Source organism: Pseudophryne corroboree, chromosome 2 (assembly GCF_028390025.1).
Source record: "Pseudophryne corroboree isolate aPseCor3 chromosome 2, aPseCor3.hap2, whole genome shotgun sequence".
NCBI lineage: Eukaryota > Metazoa > Chordata > Amphibia > Anura > Myobatrachidae > Pseudophryne > Pseudophryne corroboree.
Window position 1 is genome coordinate 347,913,873 of NC_086445.1, and position 20,831 is coordinate 347,934,703.

General features: G+C 43.2%; 1 protein-coding gene across 4 annotated transcripts in view; it reads left to right on the forward strand.

Annotated features, from left to right (window-relative positions):
- Positions 1-20,831, forward strand: part of LOC135019092 (regucalcin-like) — a 282,886-nt gene that overhangs the window by 211,311 nt on the left and 50,744 nt on the right. For all 4 annotated transcript variants that reach the window (XM_063953073.1, XM_063953071.1, XM_063953072.1 and 1 more), the window contains one exon: positions 6,470-7,352. In XM_063953073.1, the coding sequence (XP_063809143.1) occupies positions 6,470-7,352 (883 nt within the window). The remainder of the gene's footprint in view (positions 1-6,469; positions 7,353-20,831) is intronic.

Genomic DNA, 20,831 nt, shown 5'->3' on the forward strand with positions numbered 1-20,831 from the left:
AAAGTCATATTAAACTACTTATTGCAGCTGAGGGTGGTCATGTTAATTTACTAATATGTAAATAATGATATGTAATTTGTTTGCAGCAGGTTTTGTCTCCATTAATAAGTGCACAAGAGAAGTCATTACGGGAATCCATCTACCTCATGCCCCCTGTTTAAATCACCTTTCCTTAATGTCTCCCATGTGCCTATATCTCTGTTTTGTCTTGTTTGTATACTTACATTTATACCAATATGGGCTGTCTTGCAGTGCTGCACTATTTTTATTCTATTCTTCTATGGTGACTTCTCTAATCCACCTGGAACTGCCTTGCCTGAAAGGGGCTTGATCTATCTGAGGTCCTGCTGGAATCATGACAGTCCTGTATTCCTTATACCTTCATGATCTGCATACCTACAGTATATAGCTATTCCTTTCATTAAATCCACGAAATTCATTTATTCATTATTTCATCTGCTGACTGTGGGTAAAAAGATTAATATGAAATGTAGATAAGTTTGGCAAGATAGTTGGATTAGCTTTTAGAACCATTTTATCCTCATAGATATGTAAAAAGGTTTAGTTGTATCTTAATGCCAGTAATTGTCCAATCCTTCTAGCAAAAGTAACTATCACCATTGAAATTACATTCAATTATGTCATCCATCACAGAAAATCTTCCTGCATTGGTTCAAAAGTGACTTACAGCAAAGTCTTGAGCACTAGAATGAGCTCCCCATGTAGCCACATGATGTATGTGTGGAACTATTGCTTCTTTTAGGTTTATTGTAGACTTGCATGATTTAATAAGAGCCATCCTTGTCTGCAAGTCTGTTAGTTACTTTGTTACTCTCTCTCTAATTAGCCCCAGTTCAATTGCCAATGCTTTAACTTAACTGTTGTACATTTTGGTGAAAGAGTGGACCCTTGGGCAATAAATCTGGGCAAACAGGCAGAAACCATGGTTCCTCCTGAAGTATTTCAAAGGCTTCCACTAACTCTGGACACCGTTGCTAAAGTAGGAGTACTATTGCTGCGTCTTGCTCTCTTTTAATAGATCTTCATTTGCGAGATATGAGCGGAAATTAAGGCAAGATGTAGGATAATTCCTTTGGATTTACAGTACACCCATTGCTTCTGTCACTGTAATTTTGTAGCAAGACAAGAATCTTGGTATTTTGGCATTCCGTTTTGTTGCCATAATGCCCACTTGATGAAGACCAAGGGGCAGATATACTTAGCCTTGGAGAGGGAGCGAAAGTAGGAGATAAAGTAACAGCCAATCAATTCCTACCTGACAATTTATGGAGTCTACACACTGCTCTGCTGCCTGAGAAGACTGCCTTCCACTTTGCGCTAATATCCATTTTTATTTTTTATTTTATTCTGTGACTTAAGTCCTTTGAACCATCTTTGTGAGTAGGTGAGTGCTCCAACTTGTAGCTCTGGAAGCTGGTGTTAATGCAAGCCCTTAGAAGAGTGACACTCCCTGTGTCTTTAATCTTGGGCTTTGCCATCAGGTCAGAGACACTTTGGTAGTCCTTGATAATTGGATATTGTGCTCCAGGGAGGTCTGTTAGTAACATAGAAGGCTAGTAATTCTAGTTGAAGACTGAGTGTATGGGATCTTGGCCATGGAACCACTTCTGTTGTGCCATTTTTTGGGTTCAAACATCAGATTAGCCAGATACAAAAACACAAACAATGTATAGTGATACAAAAATAAATTATATTTCTTGACAACGAAGTAGTTGTAGCCGTATAATGTTTGTATCCTATATCACATATAACAAATAATGATTGGTGTTGGTGTGTACCCCTTTAATTCCTGTATGGAAAATAACAATTATGTAGTTAGTGTTATTGCAGTCTGTAAACAAGAGAGAATGTTCCATAGAGTGGAAAAGACTGCCCAATGAGAGTCCCTCGGAATTGGACATAGATAGGTGAAGAATTGAGTATTCCCAAAATTCAGATCAACCTTCTAAATAGAAGTAAATAAGTAAATAATATTGTGTTCTATCTGCTTTATAAAGATATATTATAAACAGCTTTGTGTCAATAAATGTCTCAAATGAGACTATGCTGTGCAAGGTAGTGCCTATGTAAATCAATGACCATAGGGGTAATTCAGACCTGATCGTAGCAGCAAATTTGTTAGCAGTTGGGCAAAACCATGTGCACTGCAGGGGGGCAGATATAACATGTGCAGAGAGAGTTAGATTTGGGTGGGGTGTGTTCAAACTGAAATCTAAATTGCAGTGTAGAAATAAAGCAGCCAGTATTTACCCTGCACAGAAACAAAATAACCCACCAAAATCTAAGTCTCTGCAAATGTTATATCTGCCCCCCCTGCAGTGCACATGGTTTTGCCCAACTTCTAACAAATTTGCTGCTACGATCAGTTCTGGATTACCCCCTATGTCGGTACATAGGAATTATTCAATAAGCAGAGTTTGTTACATCACAGTTAAATAGTAAGTTTTGCTATACAAATAGATTGATATTCTCTGGGGTAGTATAATTATAGCTGCAAAAAAGATGAAGAAAACAGCACATGCAAAAAGCATAAAACGGGATTTTGGTACTTACCGGTAAATCATTTTCTCTGATTCCACAGGGGACACTGGATCTTACGCTGGGTTTACAGGCTTGGTTGCTGGGAGCTAGGCACATGATAAATTAGAAAAGTGTGTAGCTCCTCCCCCTCTAGTACCCATCATCCCCCAGTTAGAAAATGTAGACAGAAAGGAGATGGAACAGAGTAGGAATGAACCAGGAGAACACACACGCAGAACACATAAACAGGTCAAAGCACAAAAACTAACTGCAAGAAGCAGGTGAGAGAGCTGTGGAGGGCGTCCAGTATCCCCTGTGGAATCAGAGAGAAGGATTTACCGGTAGGTATCTAAATACCTGTGTGTTCCAACCTTATTATCAACAGAATTTTGTCTAAATATGGTCATCACTTGATTCCCTGTTTTAGAATTAGGTGACTCTGGCATTGACAAATTTATTGAGTCTTGTCAGGTCTAGAATAGTGTGCAAAGCTCCTGAAGAATTTTTGACAAAGGATAACCCTGGAGGAAACATTTGTCTTTCTGATCTAATGGTACTACAGCAATTGCTTTGGCTGGCTTAGTTAGGTTTTTAAAAAGTCTTACTGTGCTACCACTTTTGCGGATGGGAATCTGGACTATACAAAGACACTTAGTTTCAAACAATGATGAAACTGTATTTTGTAGCAATTTCCTATAATTTGTAAAACATACTAATCCAGTGGGTCTCAAACTGTGTGCCGTGGCACCCTGGGGTGCCGCAAAACTCTTGCCTGAAGAAGGAACCAGTCAAATGAGACACTAGCCTTGCTATTTTTAGCCTGGGCCTCTTGTGCCCAGGGGCATAAATGCAGGGCTTCCTTAGCCAATACTACTACTGTTGTTGTTGTCCTTTATATGGCACCACAAGGGGTCCACAGTGCCCTTCAAAGTACATAAACAAATCAAGGAGGGAAAAAAGTAACTTACAGTACGGAACACTGCAGGACATGTACAAGGTGTGTGTAAACATTTCTGCGTTAGCAGTCATAATACCCAAATAAGCAGCCTGAGGCGGCATTCAGTGTGAAAGGAGATGAGGTCAGTGATATAAATACCAGAGGACTGGGTGAGGGCTTTGTAAGTGAGAGTGAGAAGCTTCATATGGGTACTGAAGGGGATCCAGTGTAGGGCTTGTAGGAGAGGGGAGGCAGATGTACATTTGTAGAGCAAAATGAGCCGGGCAGCACCATGGGGGACAGATTGTAGTGGAGATAGATGGGAGACGGAGGCCACATAAGGGGAGGTTTACAGTAGTCCAGTCTGGAGATGACCAGTGAGTGCATGAGGGTTTTAGTTGCCTCAAGGTCTGATTCTGGAGATAGTTTTGAGACATAAATGGCAGGATTGTGAGAGGTACTAAATGTGTGGTTTAATGGAGAGGGAGAAGTAAAAAAAAGAAACTCTGCAATGCACTTGTGAGCTAGATGAGATGGTGGTGCTGTCAATGGATAAAGACATTATGAGAGGTGAAGTTGTTGAAGGGGAGGGGGGAGATTATCAGCTCAGTCTTAGTTCTTAGTTTAAGAAAGCATTGGGACATCCGGGAGCAAATAGACAGCTAGAGATCCAAGTGAGGGTAAAGGGCGAAAGGTCAGGGGAGGTCAAAAGAGCTGATGAGCTCACCTAAAGAGGATGTATAAGGGGAGAATAAGGGAGATCCAAGAACAGAACCTTGGGAAACACCTAGTGTTAGAGCAGGGGTGGGGAACCTCAGGCCCAAGGGCCGTATAAGGCCCTCAAAGCCACTTGATCCGGCCCGGCCAGGCTCACCTAAACGAGAGGAGATGCCGAGCGCCCGCTGAGATTTTACCACCAGCGGGCACCCGGCTCCTCAGCAGCAGCCAGAGGCAGGAGCTCACTCCTGAGCTCCATCTTCTGGCTCAGGCAGTGTACATGTGTGGCTGTGCGGCGCTATGGGAGAGATGTCATGACATCTCTCCCATAGTTTCGAGGAGAGGGAGGGCAGCGGTCCGGAAGCAGGAGCAGAGCTGGTGAGCATTGTGGGTTTTTTTTCTTTCTTTTAATGTGTGTGTGTGTGTAAGCGGCACTACTAGGGGGCATATTTAATGGGGCATAACTACAGGGGGCATATCTAATGGGCCAAAACAACTGACAGTGGGCATATCTAATGGGGCATAACATCTGACTGGGGGCAAATCTAATCGGGCATAACAAGTGACTGGGGGCAGGCTGATTTTTACGTTTATAATTTTTGTATGGCCCCTGAAGGATTTTATAAATATCCAAATGGCCCTTGGTAGAAAAAAGGTTCCCCACCCCTGTGTTAGAGGAAGTGGACAGAGGAGGAATGGTCAGAGAGGGAGGAGGACAGCCAGGGTGGGTAGTATCATGTAGACTAAGGGATTGTAAGATTTGCAGCAGGAGAGGCTGATTGGCAGTATCAAAAGCAGCAGAGACGTTAAGGAGAATGAGCAGAGTAGTGGCCCCTGGATTTGGTAGCAAGAACACCATTGATGACTTTAGTTCCTTGAGCCCTATTGGAGAAAGAACGCTATATAAATAAATGTTTATTCCCAGTCAGACACTAACATTTATATAAGCAAAACATATTGCTCTCTGCATGTATTTCATGAAGACATTTATGTTGGTAAAATTTGTGAAGTGAATCATGGGAATATGTTCTGTAAGAGATGGAGTACAGGAGAAGTCTCTGTACATATGCATAATCTCTCCTTCTATGGGGTCATTGTTTCTGGTTATAATCAGTACTAGAAGTCGACTGATATTCTGTGCTGAGCTAGCCTGGGCCAGGTGCTCTAATTAGGTAGCAGCAGCCATGTAATTTGGCAACCACATAGAGGCCACTCTGTGACAGCACATGCTCTGGCTGCAGTGGGAATACATGAAACCAATTCATATTCTTAACACAAGTGTTGCTTTGGATTGTTTGGATTATCTCCAATTCCATTTCCGCCTGCGGGCCCTAAACACAGGAGCATTGAAAAACAACACCTGCTGAAAAAAGGAGGAGATGGCACTAGTTATGGAGAGTTAATGCTACTGACTGCTTTAGTCCATGTTGAACACCTGGCAAAACCTAGTAAAATCAGAAAATTGTGCTTGTGTGCTGTCCTTTCCATTATATGGTGTTGAATACAGTTGTCACTTCTGATCAGCAGCTACCAGCACTGGCTTTGTTTATTACACTGAGCAGAAGAGGGGAGAAGGTGTAGTGGAAGTCTACAGTGGGCTATGGGAGAAAAAGGAGGAGCAGCAGATGGTGTGGTGGTACAGTGGGAGACAGGATACACAATGTAGGGATCAGATAGGCCCACATGGTAAGACAGAGATGAGGTAACAGAAAATTGGAGAGTAATGCAATGGGGTTGACATAGACAGACACACAGAAAATGGGAAAACATGAGGGGGAGGACAAGATGGAGTCAGAGTAGGAAATACTGCTTACGTTGTATTCTGCCTACTGCCGCATACTACCTCAGTAAGGCCCACTCTACAAAGTTATTGGTCTAAATTTCATTTGGTGCCAGATCATTCCCGCGGTGCCCCTGTGCATCCCCTGCAGCACATAGTTTGTGAACCATTTGTCTACCTTATTTTTTGGCAATCCAAATTAAAGTATGATTAGCCAAATATTTTGCTAGTCTGACTATACGGTCACTTGCTTATAACTTTAATCTTTCCTGTTATTTTGCTGCCATTGTACCACCACCCCAGTACTCTGAGCAATTACTTTGATGCTTTTACAGTTCTGTCTTGTTATAGTTAACTAAATATATTTTGTCACAATTTCAATCTGAAGTACAGTATGTGTTATAGGATGTGTGTTACTCTAGTTTATATGTTTATTACTACACACAGTTTACCTGCTCATGTTTTATCCTTCTTTCTTTCTTTCATGTGTTTAGGACAACCTTTATCAAGTGCTCTTGAAAATACATTATTCTATCCTCCTCCAAGAATCACTTTGAAGTTGAAAATGCCAAAATTCGCACCAGTAGACTGTAAGAAAAACTCTGTGAAAACCGCAAACAGATCTGGCCTTGCTGATTGCAATAGTTCACATCATGTTGGTAGCAGAGAGCCCCAAAAGGTGTCTTCTGAACTCCACACTAAGCACTACTCTAGATATGCCTCTGAACAACGAAGCAATGGATTGCTAGAAACGAATAATCCTCGGACAGAGATCCCGGAGCCAGGGTCCCAGCAAGCGTCACGTTTTAGGAGCTCAGGAAAACCTTTGTCTCTGCAAGCTGTAATCCATGGACATTCTTCAAATGGAAGTGGAAAAGTGCAGAATGAACATATGAGATCAACAAAATCTAATGGAGTGTTACGTTCTTCTGGGGATAAAATTCAGAGAGACAGTTCCAGTCAGATATCACATGAGCAGGAGTCTTTAATCACAACTCATTTTTCTAGCCACAGCAACCTTAGAAAATGTAACCTGGAACAGTTTAGCAGGTCCTTCAAAGAGACCACAAATAGCCTAGTTAGGACCACAGAAGATCTTAGGAGCTGTGAAAAGCCTCAAAGGAGGCAATCTGCAAAAGAACGCTTGTGGAAAAAACAGCCTCTTGATTGCCAGTCATCCGGAACCCCTTACCAGGACAGTGATGGCTATTGTCCTGACCTAGAATTAAGTGACTCCGAAGCTGAAAGTGATGAGAATAAGGACCATGTGCGACTAAGGAGAGTCAGCTCAAGTCAAGAAAGCCCTAACAGAGACTCGACTAGAAACAGTCGTAGTAGAAGCAAAAAGAACATGATTCCACACAGTTCAGGGCAGAGGTGATAAGGTGTTTGTTTGAACCCCATATGTATCTGTTGTGCTAGTGCTTATCTAAATGCAAAAAATAGGGCCTGTAACCGACACTGAAGTACAGTGATATCGTAAAATTTATTTTATGTTTTATCTAAAACTTTAGGTTTAGCATAGGATGCTTTTCCAAGGATGTGTATGAATTGTCAACATTATGGAGCAGAGAAACCGCAAATACGCCTGTATTTCAACAGAAAAAAAACAATATGCACAATTACATTTTTATATTATTTGTATCATCAAAATGTTCTTAAAGAATTGGATCAGAATATATACATGTTGCTTAATTTATGAGACAACAAAACCCTCTACCATGATTTACTATGCTTTTAAATATCTTGGCCAGCGGGTGAAGCGATGACTTTTGTTTCTGTAAATACCCAGTTTTCACCGGCTGGCTAATGATGGCAATGTACAGAAATTGCTAATTGTGCAATGAATTTGTAAATACATTAACCATTCAAGTACCAGATGCCAATGTGTGAATATTGTTTACAAAGATGTACGTTTACTTATCATCAAATTCCAGTCACATTGTCACCCATGAACTTAGTATGTGACAGAAGTATGTAGGATCATCCACATGATCTGCACTTCATCTGGAAAATGGCACTGAAAATGTACACAACAGTATGCTTTACACTTTACTTCTGCCCTGAGTATGCACCTCTTGTACTTCAACAAATGTCTTCCCAAACAATTTGCAATACTTTAGGTATTGGAATTACATTCTACAAATTAGGTTTTTTCTTATTACATTTTTTGCCACTTTTGGGACGATTTATTAAGTACAGATGAGAAGGCTGTGTTATCACAGCCATAGAAAACCTCCAGGCGCCATCATTTAATAATATTTAAAAGAAATTGTCTGAACAGCTCAGTGATACTTTGCTGTCTGACGATACTGGCCAGGATTGCAAAGTGTTTGACCAGACAAGTCTCCAGGGGTATGCGCATGTGTGACCCAGCAAACATGCTCACACTTGGGCTTTCAGTTCCATTTCTATAAAAAAAAACAATCTATATATAGAAAATATTTAACAAAATAACTTGCAATAATTCACATGTGAGAAAATTATAAAGCATGTATTCATGGGATATCTTTTGTTGTTACCATTATGATAACAAACGAAGGATAGCTGATGAGATTTTTTTTTTTTTTCTGACGGAGGTCACCTGGCTTTTCTCTATTTAATAACAAGGCTCATTGGTCTGAGTTGATTTTATGTGAGGTTTTTTTTTTGCGATAGTCAAGATAGCCAGTTCAGTGTTAGCAAGGTTATAATTTTTCTATCGGTGGATCAGTTAGTAGGCATATATTTTCTTCAGATTAATTTATTTAAGAAGACAGTACTTGGCTGTCCTCTACGTAACATGGGAATACTTTATTGCTAATTCCAATAGTCTAGAGCTGGCCATCTAACAGTTGGCATGTCCCACAAAATATTAAATGGACACATGAAACGCAGCATATGGCCTTACAGTCTGTTACAGGTGTACACACTCTCCCCCATATCTCACATTGTGAGGTGGTAGTCAAATTATTTCTAATACTCTTGTCAGCGGTAATTCATTAGGAGTACATGAAGAGAAGAACGCTAGAGCTTAGATGCTACCCATCGGGTTGTATCACAATACGTGGATTTCATGACTGTATCTCTAAAAGAAGACAGCCCCTGTCCGGTTTCTACCGTTTATATAACAAAGTATGCTTAGTGAATTGCGCAATTGTTACTTCGTTTATGTGCATACAGTTTCACAATGCTGGGTGTTTGGCTCAGGGAGATCATACAAGACTGTAAAGAGTAGCTGAGACCCCGTGACCAGTGGGAAGTGAGGGCAGCTTTCATTTGTTAATAACTGATGTATGCAGTGTGGAACCCCCCCCCCCCCGCCCCCCACCCCCCCCCCCCACCTACCACCTTGGATTGCTGCAAAAACTGAAAGCATTTAGATATTAATAAGGTTCTGTATGGCCCAACATAGAGGCTATGATTCCATCAAACATTGATGAAACAAAATAGAATACATACACACTATTATTATTATTATTGGTAAAACTGATGCACTTTAAAAGTAAAAAAAATCAACCTCGCATCTCTTTATTTACCTAATACTATTTCCCCATCTCACAAACAACCTGTAATACAGGCAACACTAAGGAAAGTTTCACTCAACGTCAGACCACTTATCTTTTTTTCATTTCAATGTGAGGGGGGATATATATATATATATATATATATATATATATATATATATATATATAATATAAAATGAGTGAAGTCAACTATTTACTAGAAAATGCACTTCCCCACCTTTTTTTTTTTTTTTTAAGTTTTCAAATTGTGCATTAGTTTGCTTGTTGAATAGCAGCACTTGCCTTTTCATAAATACTGAGTCTAGTATAAATCACTGGCAACTAATGGGTAAACTTGCTCAGTAATGAAGTCCTATCTGTGAAATCCTATTATTTAGCTTGTCTGTCTAACTTTTAATATATCGGTCAACCAATGGTGCATCCACTGTACCGGCTCTGCCTTTCATTACCATCCGCTGATTTCCTCAGCAGTATTATATGGGTGCTAAGCTGTCTCAGTGATTGGTGGCTCTGACTGGCAGGTAGTAAGGATGGTAGTGATTCTTTGGCACAATTAATTTGTGTAGCTTGCTTACTTGCAGTTAATGAAGGAGCCTCCTAAAAATAAAAAATAAAAATCTACATCTACAAATCTGTTTATCCCCAGTCCATCTGATTATTTAAAGTCACTTTCTATTTTTAAACATTGTTTTTTTTGTATTTGTCTTTGTGTTGTTGTTTTTTACATATATAAATATGTATATATTCAATTTTAAAAGACGGACTGATCCTTTTCTGATGTCCCTGTTTTGCAAGTACTTTTTCATTAAATTATGTATTTGGCAACCTGATATTGAGTTTGACCTCTTTGAGCCTTTACTAACCACATTTCTTTCAGCTTAAGGTATATTTATCATATGACCTGATAGGATGTAATCACAGAATGGGTAAGGCTTGTTAATGAATAAATAGAAAAAATTTGGGTTTTTGAAAATATCTAATCAAATGCAAGTTTCATTACCATCTGAACAGTCTTTGAATGTAATGATTATGGGGCCTATTTATCACTGTATATTTGCAGCTTAATCACCGAAAATACATGTTTTCGGGGGCTGAAACCAAATATTAAGTATCCTCTGAATGTATGACAGAGGGACCACAGTAGATATCTCCGATACCTGCTGCGATACCTCCATTCCCGACAGCAGCCGCATTCCCCATAGGTTTCTATGTGTGTCCCCCGTAGATTTCTATGGGGGAAGTGATGTTGCCCGATTTACCAATTTCCAGAATGCAAAGGATTCCAGGGATAGGCTACAATGGATGGTGGTAGCCAATGGGCTACACATCCCAGATGTGTTCCAGAAGGGTTTTTCCAGAACCCTCAGCCTGTTAGCACAGTGGGACTGCCCATATGCAGAAGTCCTGACAACAGTTACTGCACAACACAGGGATGGGCTGCTTTTGGAGCGCATGTCCATGTAGGTGCATTTTAATACATTCATCTGAAGTATTCACATATTGCAATGAGAAACTTAATGGTGAGACAGAAATCCCACAAACATGATTGGACAAACACATGACTGTGCATCATTTCCCAATGACTGAACACCTTCTAGTGTGTATTTGCTTCACCCTACCCTCCTCTCCGTGTAGAACTATTTCTTCACAAAGGGGGCCATTTTATAAGATAGTTATACACTTTTGGATGTGCAGTCACGCTTTTGTGTAAGCACAACTGGGGTGGTTGAACACACACTGTCTTCAGCTTTGTGCAGCACAGTGCACACAAAGGTGTGCGTACAGTATATCCAAACACGTCCACACACCCAAGAGTGGTATGTAGTCAGCGGGCGTATTGGTAGTTTGCAGGTATCCATTCTTGATCATATTGGAGACCTGGACTAGTCAGTAGCTCCCACGTTTTCTGAAGTGTTGTCTTGGATACAGAAGTAGTCCATCCTTCAGGAATTTGGGTGAGATTTATTATATGCTCTGATTATATTTCAGTGAAATAATTTTACATTGCTCATTTGATTTACCCTAACAAGTATTACCTCAGCTTGAGATTCAAGTGGAACTCTAATTATGACACTATGAGCCCCTTTCTGATTTGTTTGTTTTTGTGTGTGTGTGTATATATATATATATATATATGTATATGTGTGTGTCTATATATGTGTAACCGGCACTCTCACTTCCATTATCTCATGCCGCGGTGCTCATTGTGTATGTGTACAGCCAATCCGGTGTATGCCACTCAGCGGTCTTGTGTAGAAATAATTCACAGCTCCAGCAAAGCTTGTAGCAGCAACGTCTATAACCCCGCCTCCATGCACAGGAGCTTAGTTTGTAAGTTGGTGCCATGCAGTAAGCAGGCACTTAACAGGAGGGCTACCTTTGGCAGCCTATTCATAGCTTTTTTGAAGAAAAGACAGATGATTCTTCTACCAAGACTTCAGGGATGCAGCGTGTAAATTCTCATAGACTTTTCTGACTGAAGCTCCATCACCCCCAGCGGCGCTGTATACTCCTGCGTCCTGGTTGCCGGGTCACTGCAGCGGAGGCTCCGGTTCCTTCCAGCGTCAGTCACACACACACCGCTGTCCTCCCGGATTGTGGGGCCGCAGGAAAGGTGGAGGTAAGGGGTCTCTTTGGCCACACTTTACCGTGATCCAGTGCGGCCGTGGTAGGCGGACCGCGCTGGCGTGGACACTGTTATTGGGCAGCCGCTTCACTAGCCACCAGGGACAATAACAGGGCACAGGTATGGTTTTTTTTTTTTAACTATAAATAACCCCGTTTTTCAAGGCCTGCAGCGCACGGTGGGGATGCCAGCAGGGGGAGCAGGTCTAACCTGTGGCCCCAGCCCCAGGGTGCCATTTCTGCAAATATTCCCACCCTGGAGCTGCATTTCTCTCCCTCACTCCCTGTCAGCAGCCATCACAGACAGAGCAGAGCTGTTCCTGGGAATGCTGGGGCAAATCCTCCTCTGTAAAGCCGCTTGATCGCTAGCGCTGTGCTTCTTACAGGACACTTAAGTATTCTACCTGTCACTGATAGTGTTAGTTAAGAAAGAGTGCATACATTCAGGTTGTGTGGTACACACACCCTGTGAAATACTGTGCTTTGTTATATCTATTGTTGACACATATAGCCATACTGAGTATTACTTTATATTGCTAGTCCAGTGCAGTTTTATGGTACATAACTTCTGCATGGTACGCTTGTGACTATATATGTGTGTGTGCATGTAGCTGCTGTGTGGCTGCCTTATTGGGCTATTGCATTCAGCGTGCTACTCCTATATTAGTGTACCTGAGGGGGCTAAGTGTATCAGGTTTTTCTGTATATTATAGGATTTGTTTCACAAGGTATACTTACTGTATATTTTTACTTGTGATCTATAGTCACTCTATATATCTCTAGAACTCCCGGTTTGTGCTGTCATAGCCTTCACTGGGTGTTCTTGCTAGGTATATCGCTGCTAAGACTTGTACCAGGTTGCCCGATATTGTGCACATTAGTATGTCAGCTACATGTGGCAACGGAGCTGGGGCTTCTTCCACATTGCGTGGTGGTGATGCCGCAGACGCGTTGGAGGAAAATATGGCAGCTGAGAGTTCAAGTTCAGGGGGTTCCTTACCGCCCAGTGGGTCTGTAGCACCGGGGGCATCACAAGACCCACCTTAGGCTACCTTTTCCACACTGTTAAACACGCTTGTAACTAAATTGGTGCCCCCTGCTGGACCACCTGTGCCACTGCAGCAGTTTATGGTACCTGCTATTAATCTGCCATGGGCAGATCAAATCTCCACTCAGTTACATCATTTGAACCGGTCATTGATTAAATCTAAGTGTCACTCTTGCCCACCTAAGACTAAGGGGTATATGCAATTCCGGGCGAATTGCGGCAATTTTTCGCCCGTTTTTAAATTCGACCGTCGAATTCCGGCCGGCGGGTGCCGGAATTTGACATATTCAATAAAAAACGGATTCGACAGTCCCGCTGTCGAAAAACGGACCAATTGACGGATTTTTAATCGACTTTTCAGATGGTACAAAAAACGGTAAAAAACCCGGGGAAAAATTGCGTGGGGTCCCCCCTCCTAAGCATAACCAGCCTCGGGCTCTTTGAGCCGGTCCTGGTTGCAAAAATACGGGGGGGGGGAATGACAGGGGATTCCCCCGTATTTTAACAACCAGCACCGGGCTCTGCGCCTGGTCCTGGTGCAAAACATACGGGGGACAAAAAGAGTAGGGGTCCCCCGTAGTTTTTGTACCAGCACCGGGCTCCACTAGCTGGACAGATAATGCCACAGCCGGGGGACACTTTTATACCGCTCCCTGCGGCCGTGGCATTAAAAACCAAACTAGTCACCCCTGGCCGGGGTACCCTGGAGGAGTGGAGACCCCTTCAATCAAGGGGTCCCCAGCCACCCAAGGGCCAGGGGTGAAGCCCGTGGCTTCCCCCCCCCCCCCCCCCCTCCAAGGGCTGCGGACGGGGGCTGATAGCCATGTGTAAAAATGAACGAATATTGTTTTTTGCAGAAGAACTACAAGTCCCAGCAAGCCTCCCCCGCAAGCTGGTACTTGGAGAACCACAAGTACCAGCATGCGGGGGGAACGGACCCGCTGGTACCTGTAGTTCTTCTGCAAAAAAAATACCCAAATAAAAATGGGACACGCACACCGTGAAAATACAACTTTATTTCACACATGCCGACACATACATACCTATGTTGACACGCCGACTGCCACCTCCTCCAAGGTCGAAGAATCCGGGGTACCTGAAAATAAAATTATATACTCACCTAAATCCAGTGTCCTGTGATATTTGTAATCCACGTACTTGGCAAAACAAAAAACCGCATACCCGATCCACACGGACTGAAAGGGGTCCCATGTTTACACATGGGACCCCTTTCCCTGAATGCAGAGACCCCCCCGTGACTGCTGTCACAGAAGGTCCCTTCAGGCAATCAGGGAGCGCCACGTCGTGGCACTCTCCTGATTGGCTGTATGCGCATCTGAGCTGTCAGACGCGCATCGCACAGCCCCCTCCATTATCTTCAATGGTGGGAACTTTGCGGTCAGCGGTGAGGTCACCCGTGGTCAGCGGCTGACCGCGGGTAACTCCACCGCTGACCGCAAAGTTCCCACCATTGAAACTAATGGAGGTGCTGTGCGATGCGCTATCAGGAGAGTGCCAGGACATGGCGCTCCCTGATTGCCTGAAGGGACCCTCTGTGACAGGAGTCACAGGGGGTCTCAGCATTCGGCGAAAGGGGTCCCATGTGTAAACATGGGACCCCTTTCAGTCCGTGTGGATCGGGTAAATGCGTTTTTTTTGTTTTGCCAAGTACGTGGATTACAAATATCACTCGATTTAGGTGAGTATAATTTTATTTTCAGGTACGCCCCGTGGATTCTACTTGGACAAGTGGACCGAACGTCGTGTCAGCATATGTATGTGTGTGTGTGTCGACATGTATGTAATAAAGTTGTACTTTCAAGGTGTGCGTGTCCTGTTTTTATTTGGGTATTTTTTTGCAGTAGAACTACAGGTACCAGCGGGCCCGTTTCCCCCCCCCCCCCCCGCGCATGCTGGTACTTGTGGTTTCTCCAAGTACCAGCTTGCGGGGGAGGCTTGCTGGGACTTGTAGTTCTTCTGCAAAAAAAACTATTCTTTAATTTTACTCAAGGCTATCAGTCCCCCATCCGCAGCCCTTGGATGGGGGGGACAGCCTCGGGCTTCACCCCTGGCCCTTAGGTGGCTGGGGGGGAACCCCTTGATTGAAGGGGTCCCCACTCCTCCAGGGTAACCCGGCCAGGGGTGACTAGCTGGGTATTTAATGCCACGGCCGCAGGGAGCGGTATAAAAGTGTCCCCCGGCTGTGGCATCTGTCCAGTTAGTGGAGCCCGGTGCTGGTACAAAAAATACGGGGGACCCCTACTCTTTTTGTCCCCCGTATTTTTTGCACCAGGACCAGGCACAGAGCCCGGTGCTTGTTAAAATACGGGGGATCCCCTGTCATTTTTCCCCCCGTATTTTTGCAACCAGGACCGGCTCAAAGAGCCCGAGGCTGGTTATGCTTGGGAGGGGGGACCCCATGCAATTTTTTTTCGGGTTTTTAACCCATTCCATTAAAAAATAATATATATATTTTAAAAAATATATAAATAATACTTGTGCCTCCTAAATAGACAAACCAAGTACCCTAATCCCTTCTAATATAAATAGATATGCTATTAGCAATAAAAAACACCACAAAAAAAAAACATGTTTTTAAAAAATGTTATTACATTCCGCCAGCAAAGTGAGGCGGATTGAAAATGACGAATTTACTGTCAAAAAGCACTGTTGTCGAATTTACATTCTTCAATTGAATATATTTTTGTCTAAAAGCCGCATTTGTACCATTGCAGAAATGTCGAATTTGTCAAATGTCGAATTTCAAAAAGTCGAATTTGAAAAGTCAGTTTTTTTGACGAAAAGTACTGTATTGCATTGTCAAATTTATTTATTTTTTGGCGAAAAAGTCCAGTTTTTCTACATTTTCGGGAATTCGACCGCAATTGCATATACCTCTAAAAGGGCCATTACCACCTCCCAATCCACTGCTATCCCAGACACATCCTCTGAGGAGGATGGTGCATATACTGGTCCCACAGACATTGACACAGATGTTTCTGATGGGGAAGGGAAATCATTGGTGGATGTCCCGGATTTGATTGAAGCAATTAGGCTCATTCTTCAGGTGTCTGATGATCCTGAGCTGAGGCTGTCTCTAAGAAACCAGATAGGTTTAAAAGTAAGAAGGTGGTTAAACAAGTTTTTACCTCCTTCTGAACACCTGGTTGACATACGTCAGGAATCCTGGGAAAATCCGGGGACAAAATTCACACCAAATAAGAGACTGTTGGCTCTCTATCCTCTCTCTGCGGAGATGTGTAAGAATTGGGAAACTCCTCCGCCCGTAGATTCTCATGTGGCGCGCATGGTAGTTTTCCTCTGCCAGTAACTACCGTCACTTCTCTGAAGGAACCGATGGATAGACGTGTGGAGGGTTGTTTGAAAGCGATTTACACCCTAATGGGTGCTCTGCATAGGCCAACCATTGCAGCGACATGGGCTGCTGAAGCGGTTGAGGCATGGGCTCAGGAGCTTGAAGCGGAAATGCCTTCCAACGCATCTCGGCATACTCGACAATGTCTCTCGTATATTACCACGGCTTCTCTGTACCTTGAGGAGGCGGCCTCCGATGCCGGGGTGCTAGCGGCCAAGGCTGCTACTACGTCCGTCTTGGCCAGACGTATCCTTTGGTTGAGATCCTGGTCGGTGGATATGGATTCCAAGAATACCCTGGAGGTGCTTCCTTTCAAGGGAGACATTCTCTTTGGAGAAGACCTCGATAAGATTGTGGCTGATCTGGCTACTGCTAAAACAGCTTGCCTACCTAGTACGGCTCCTTCCGCACAGAAGGTTAAAAGTACTTTCCCTCTGCCCTTTCATCCTCCAGGAAAAGCAAAAAGTCAGGCGTACCCAAAGCAAGCTCGTGCTTCCAGACCTGCCAAGCCCAGACCGAAGCGTGCCTGGGCCGCCTGTCAGCCCGCTTCCAAGACTGACAAGCCTGCCGCATGACGGGGCAGGCCTCCCTCTGGGGGGATCCCAGGGTGGGGGGCCGACTTCTAGGTTTTGCCCAGGAATGGTTGAAGACCACTTCAGATACCTGGGTGAGAGAAGTCGTTGCTCGAGGTTACGCCATACCCTTCAAGAATCGTCCGCCTCATCGATTTTGCCTGACAGCTGTGCCTCTGGATCCAGCAAAAGCAAACACTTTGCACTCAGTGGTACATTCCCTCCTGACCACAGGAGTGGTAGTACAGGTGCCTCTGGCTCAGAGAGGCAAGGGATACTATTCACCGCTGTTCCTAGTCCCATAACCGAACGGGTCCTCGCGGCCCATTCTCAATCTGAAGTCCTTGAACAAGCATGTGTGGGTCTCCAGGTTTCGTATGGAAACTCTGCGCTCTATTGTTCTGGCCTTGGAGCCTGGGGACTATATGGTCTCCCTGGACATACAGGATGCCTACCTACATATTCCTATTGCGGTGTTTCCTATCTCGTCCACAAGTGTCGATACATTCGGCAATGCAAGTGCTAAGTCTCATGGTGACGGCTTTCGACGTGGCGGAGTATGCTCCATTCCACTCTCGCCCTCTGCAGAAGTTAAGTCTGACCAAGTGGGATGGCCTGCCTCACCGGATCAGATCTCGCATGATCTCCCTGTCACTGAGCTGGTGGCTCCAGTCCCAACGATTGAGCAGGGGCCGTCCTTTCTGGATATCCAACTGGGTCCTTCTGACGACGGATGCCAGTCTGAGAGGTTGGGGTGCGATTTTGGAACAACACACTCTCTCTTCGGGGCCGGTGGACCAAGGAGGAGTCTGTACTCCCGATAAATATTCTGGAACTGCGGGCAGTGTTCAGTGCGTTGACAATGGCCCAGCATCTAATACAAAACAGACCTGTTCAAGTACAATCGGACAATGCCACCACGGGGTACGTACATAAATCATCAAGGCGGCACTCGAAGCCGCATGGCAATGAGGGAAGTATCACTGATTCTTCAGTGGGCAGAGCGCCATCTGCCGGCCATATCCGCAGTGTTCATTCCAGGCGTCCTGAACTGGGAAGTGGACTCGTACAGTTAGTTAAAAAAAACATGATGCTTATCTGTAGTTTCTCATAGGTAGAGCGGAGAGCCGGTAAGTGCCCAGTAAATGCCCAACGCGTTTCGTCCCTTTGCTCAGTAGTGGGACTTCCTCAGGGGTCAATATTGGCCTACAGATAAGCATTATGTTTTTTAACTAACTGTACGAGTCCATCTATATGTTTTTACTTGTCATTTTGTATTAAAAACTTTTTTTAATGATACTACACTATCAGAGATTTTTCTTCCCATATGGGAGCCCTGTTGTTGACTTTTAAGGTATTTTACCACTGCTTATAGAACAAGGGCACCTTTCAACAGAGTGCAACACAAATGTGAGTGCGATATATAAATATTTCATTAATTTTGCTCACTTAAAGTTGGTGTTGCACCCCTATTACTTGGTAAATAAGCACATTACCTATATTGGGTCAGCACAGTTCCAGTAGCTCAAGTAGCCTAATTAATTATCATATAAGCACTCCAGCACTTCTTGTTGCACATAGTCACTTTGTGACATTGCACGTATTAAGCACTTTATCACTTTTATATATATATATATATATATATATATATATATTATATACATAAGTCTGAATAAGTTTTTAGAAGTCTTCTACCTCTTTTTACAAGCATTAATCATTAGGTCTGTGGCCATGCTTGTGTAATTCACTTTAAGCCGTACAACTTTTACATAAGGTATGAAGAGGATAAAAATGTCTTAAAACATCAGTTTCCCAACCCTGGTTATACTTTAAAATATAGATGTCTACAGTGCGACTATCCACGTATAATACACAAATGTAAGACTTGCGGACCTACGCATTTTGACATCCACCAAAGTTAGATATTCATGTTTAGTACACTTCTATGTTTGACCTTTGATTACTAGCACTCTAAAATATCAATTAGCTGTGTCCTCTCTAATACATAAAGTACAATAATACAATTGCTTACTTAACTATAGGGCAATTTCACTGGTAACTGAATCCCCTTTTTACAGCGATCAACTCACTTCATTATACAACTGCCACCACTAATATGAACAAATCATTATAACCGAACAGCCCACAATAAATCCCATATAAATACTTGCTATCTTGTACAAGTTATCCTTGGTAAATCAGCCTACTATCAAAATCAGTAACTGAACCATAGACATATGTTACTGTGTATGTGCACACAAAATTGATAAATTCGACTTCCAGAATTAACTGTAGATTTTCACAATTGTATTGCAAGACGGGGACATCCTGGGGATACATCTACATACATTTGGTAAAAGTATGGCAATTTGTGTAACCTGGGCACATTTTATAATAAAGTAATGTAATCACCATGCTGTGCTTTGGCGTGCTGTTGCGTCGCATTATAACGAAGATGCATTTTGGGGTAAAAAGATGCGTGGTGGAGCAGAGTTGCATGGGACTTGGCGGCTCACTCACGCCAGGTGTCATATGGTGTATTGAGGTCAGTTGTATGACGACGTATCTGTAATGTGATTTCGTTCCCTCAAATTACAGCCTGGAAACAATGTTAGGATCGTCTTTTGAAATTGAGCTTGTATTAAGAAACTTTATTTTTTATGTAATTATGTTTATTAGCATTCACATATAGGCATGAGTATTAAAAACATCCATACAAACAAATTGTTAATGCAATTACAACATTTCAAACAGCAGGTAACAAAATAGGAAGTCGGGCAGAGAGTCTAAAGCAGGACTAAAGAGAAGGAGGAAAGAAAACGAAAAAGATCAGCATAGATCAGTAGAAGATGGGAAGGATAGTGTAAGATGGTCGTATGTGAACAAAGCCAGTACTGGCCTAGAATCTGTATCAATGGACCACAGGAAAGTCCAGAAACAGTATTTCTCTTACGTCCTAGAGAATACTGGGGTTCCATTTAGTACCATGGGGTATAGACTGGTCCACTAGGAGCCATGGGCACTTTAAGAATTTGATAGTGTGGGCTGGCTCCTCCCTCTATGCCCCTCCTACCAGACTCAGTTTAGAAAATAATAAAAAGGGAAAAGGTTAAAGCAATTCTCATTGTTCCGGACTGGCCAAGAAGGGCCTGGTACGCGGACCTCCTGGAGATGCTCCTCGAAGATCCGTGGCCTCTACCTCTTCGTGAGGATCTTCTGCAACAGGGCCCGTTTGTCTATCAAGACTTACCATGGCTATGTTTGACGGCATGGAAGTTTTGAACAGCTGATTCTTGCCAGGAGAGACATCCCTGAAACACTCATCCCGTCTATGATTCAAGCCAGGAAGGGGGTAACGCCTAAACATTACCACCGTATTTGGAAGAAATACGTCTCTTGGTATGAGAGCAGAAAATATTCTGCGGTAGAATTTCATCTGGGAAGTTTCCTGCTTTTTCTGCAGTCAGGTGTGGATGTGGGCCTACGTCTGGGCTCAATAAAGGTCCAGATTTTGGCCTTTTCCATTTTCTTTCAGAAACAATTGGCTTCTCTTCCTGAGGTCCAGATGTTCTTGAAAGGAGTTCTGCACATCCAACCTCCCTTTGTGCCTCCTACGGCACCTTGGGATCTCAATCTGGTGCTGCAGTTCCTCCAATCGGACTGGTTTGAACCGTTACAGGAGGTAGAGGTTAAGTATCTTACATGGAAGACAGTCACTGTTGGCCTTGG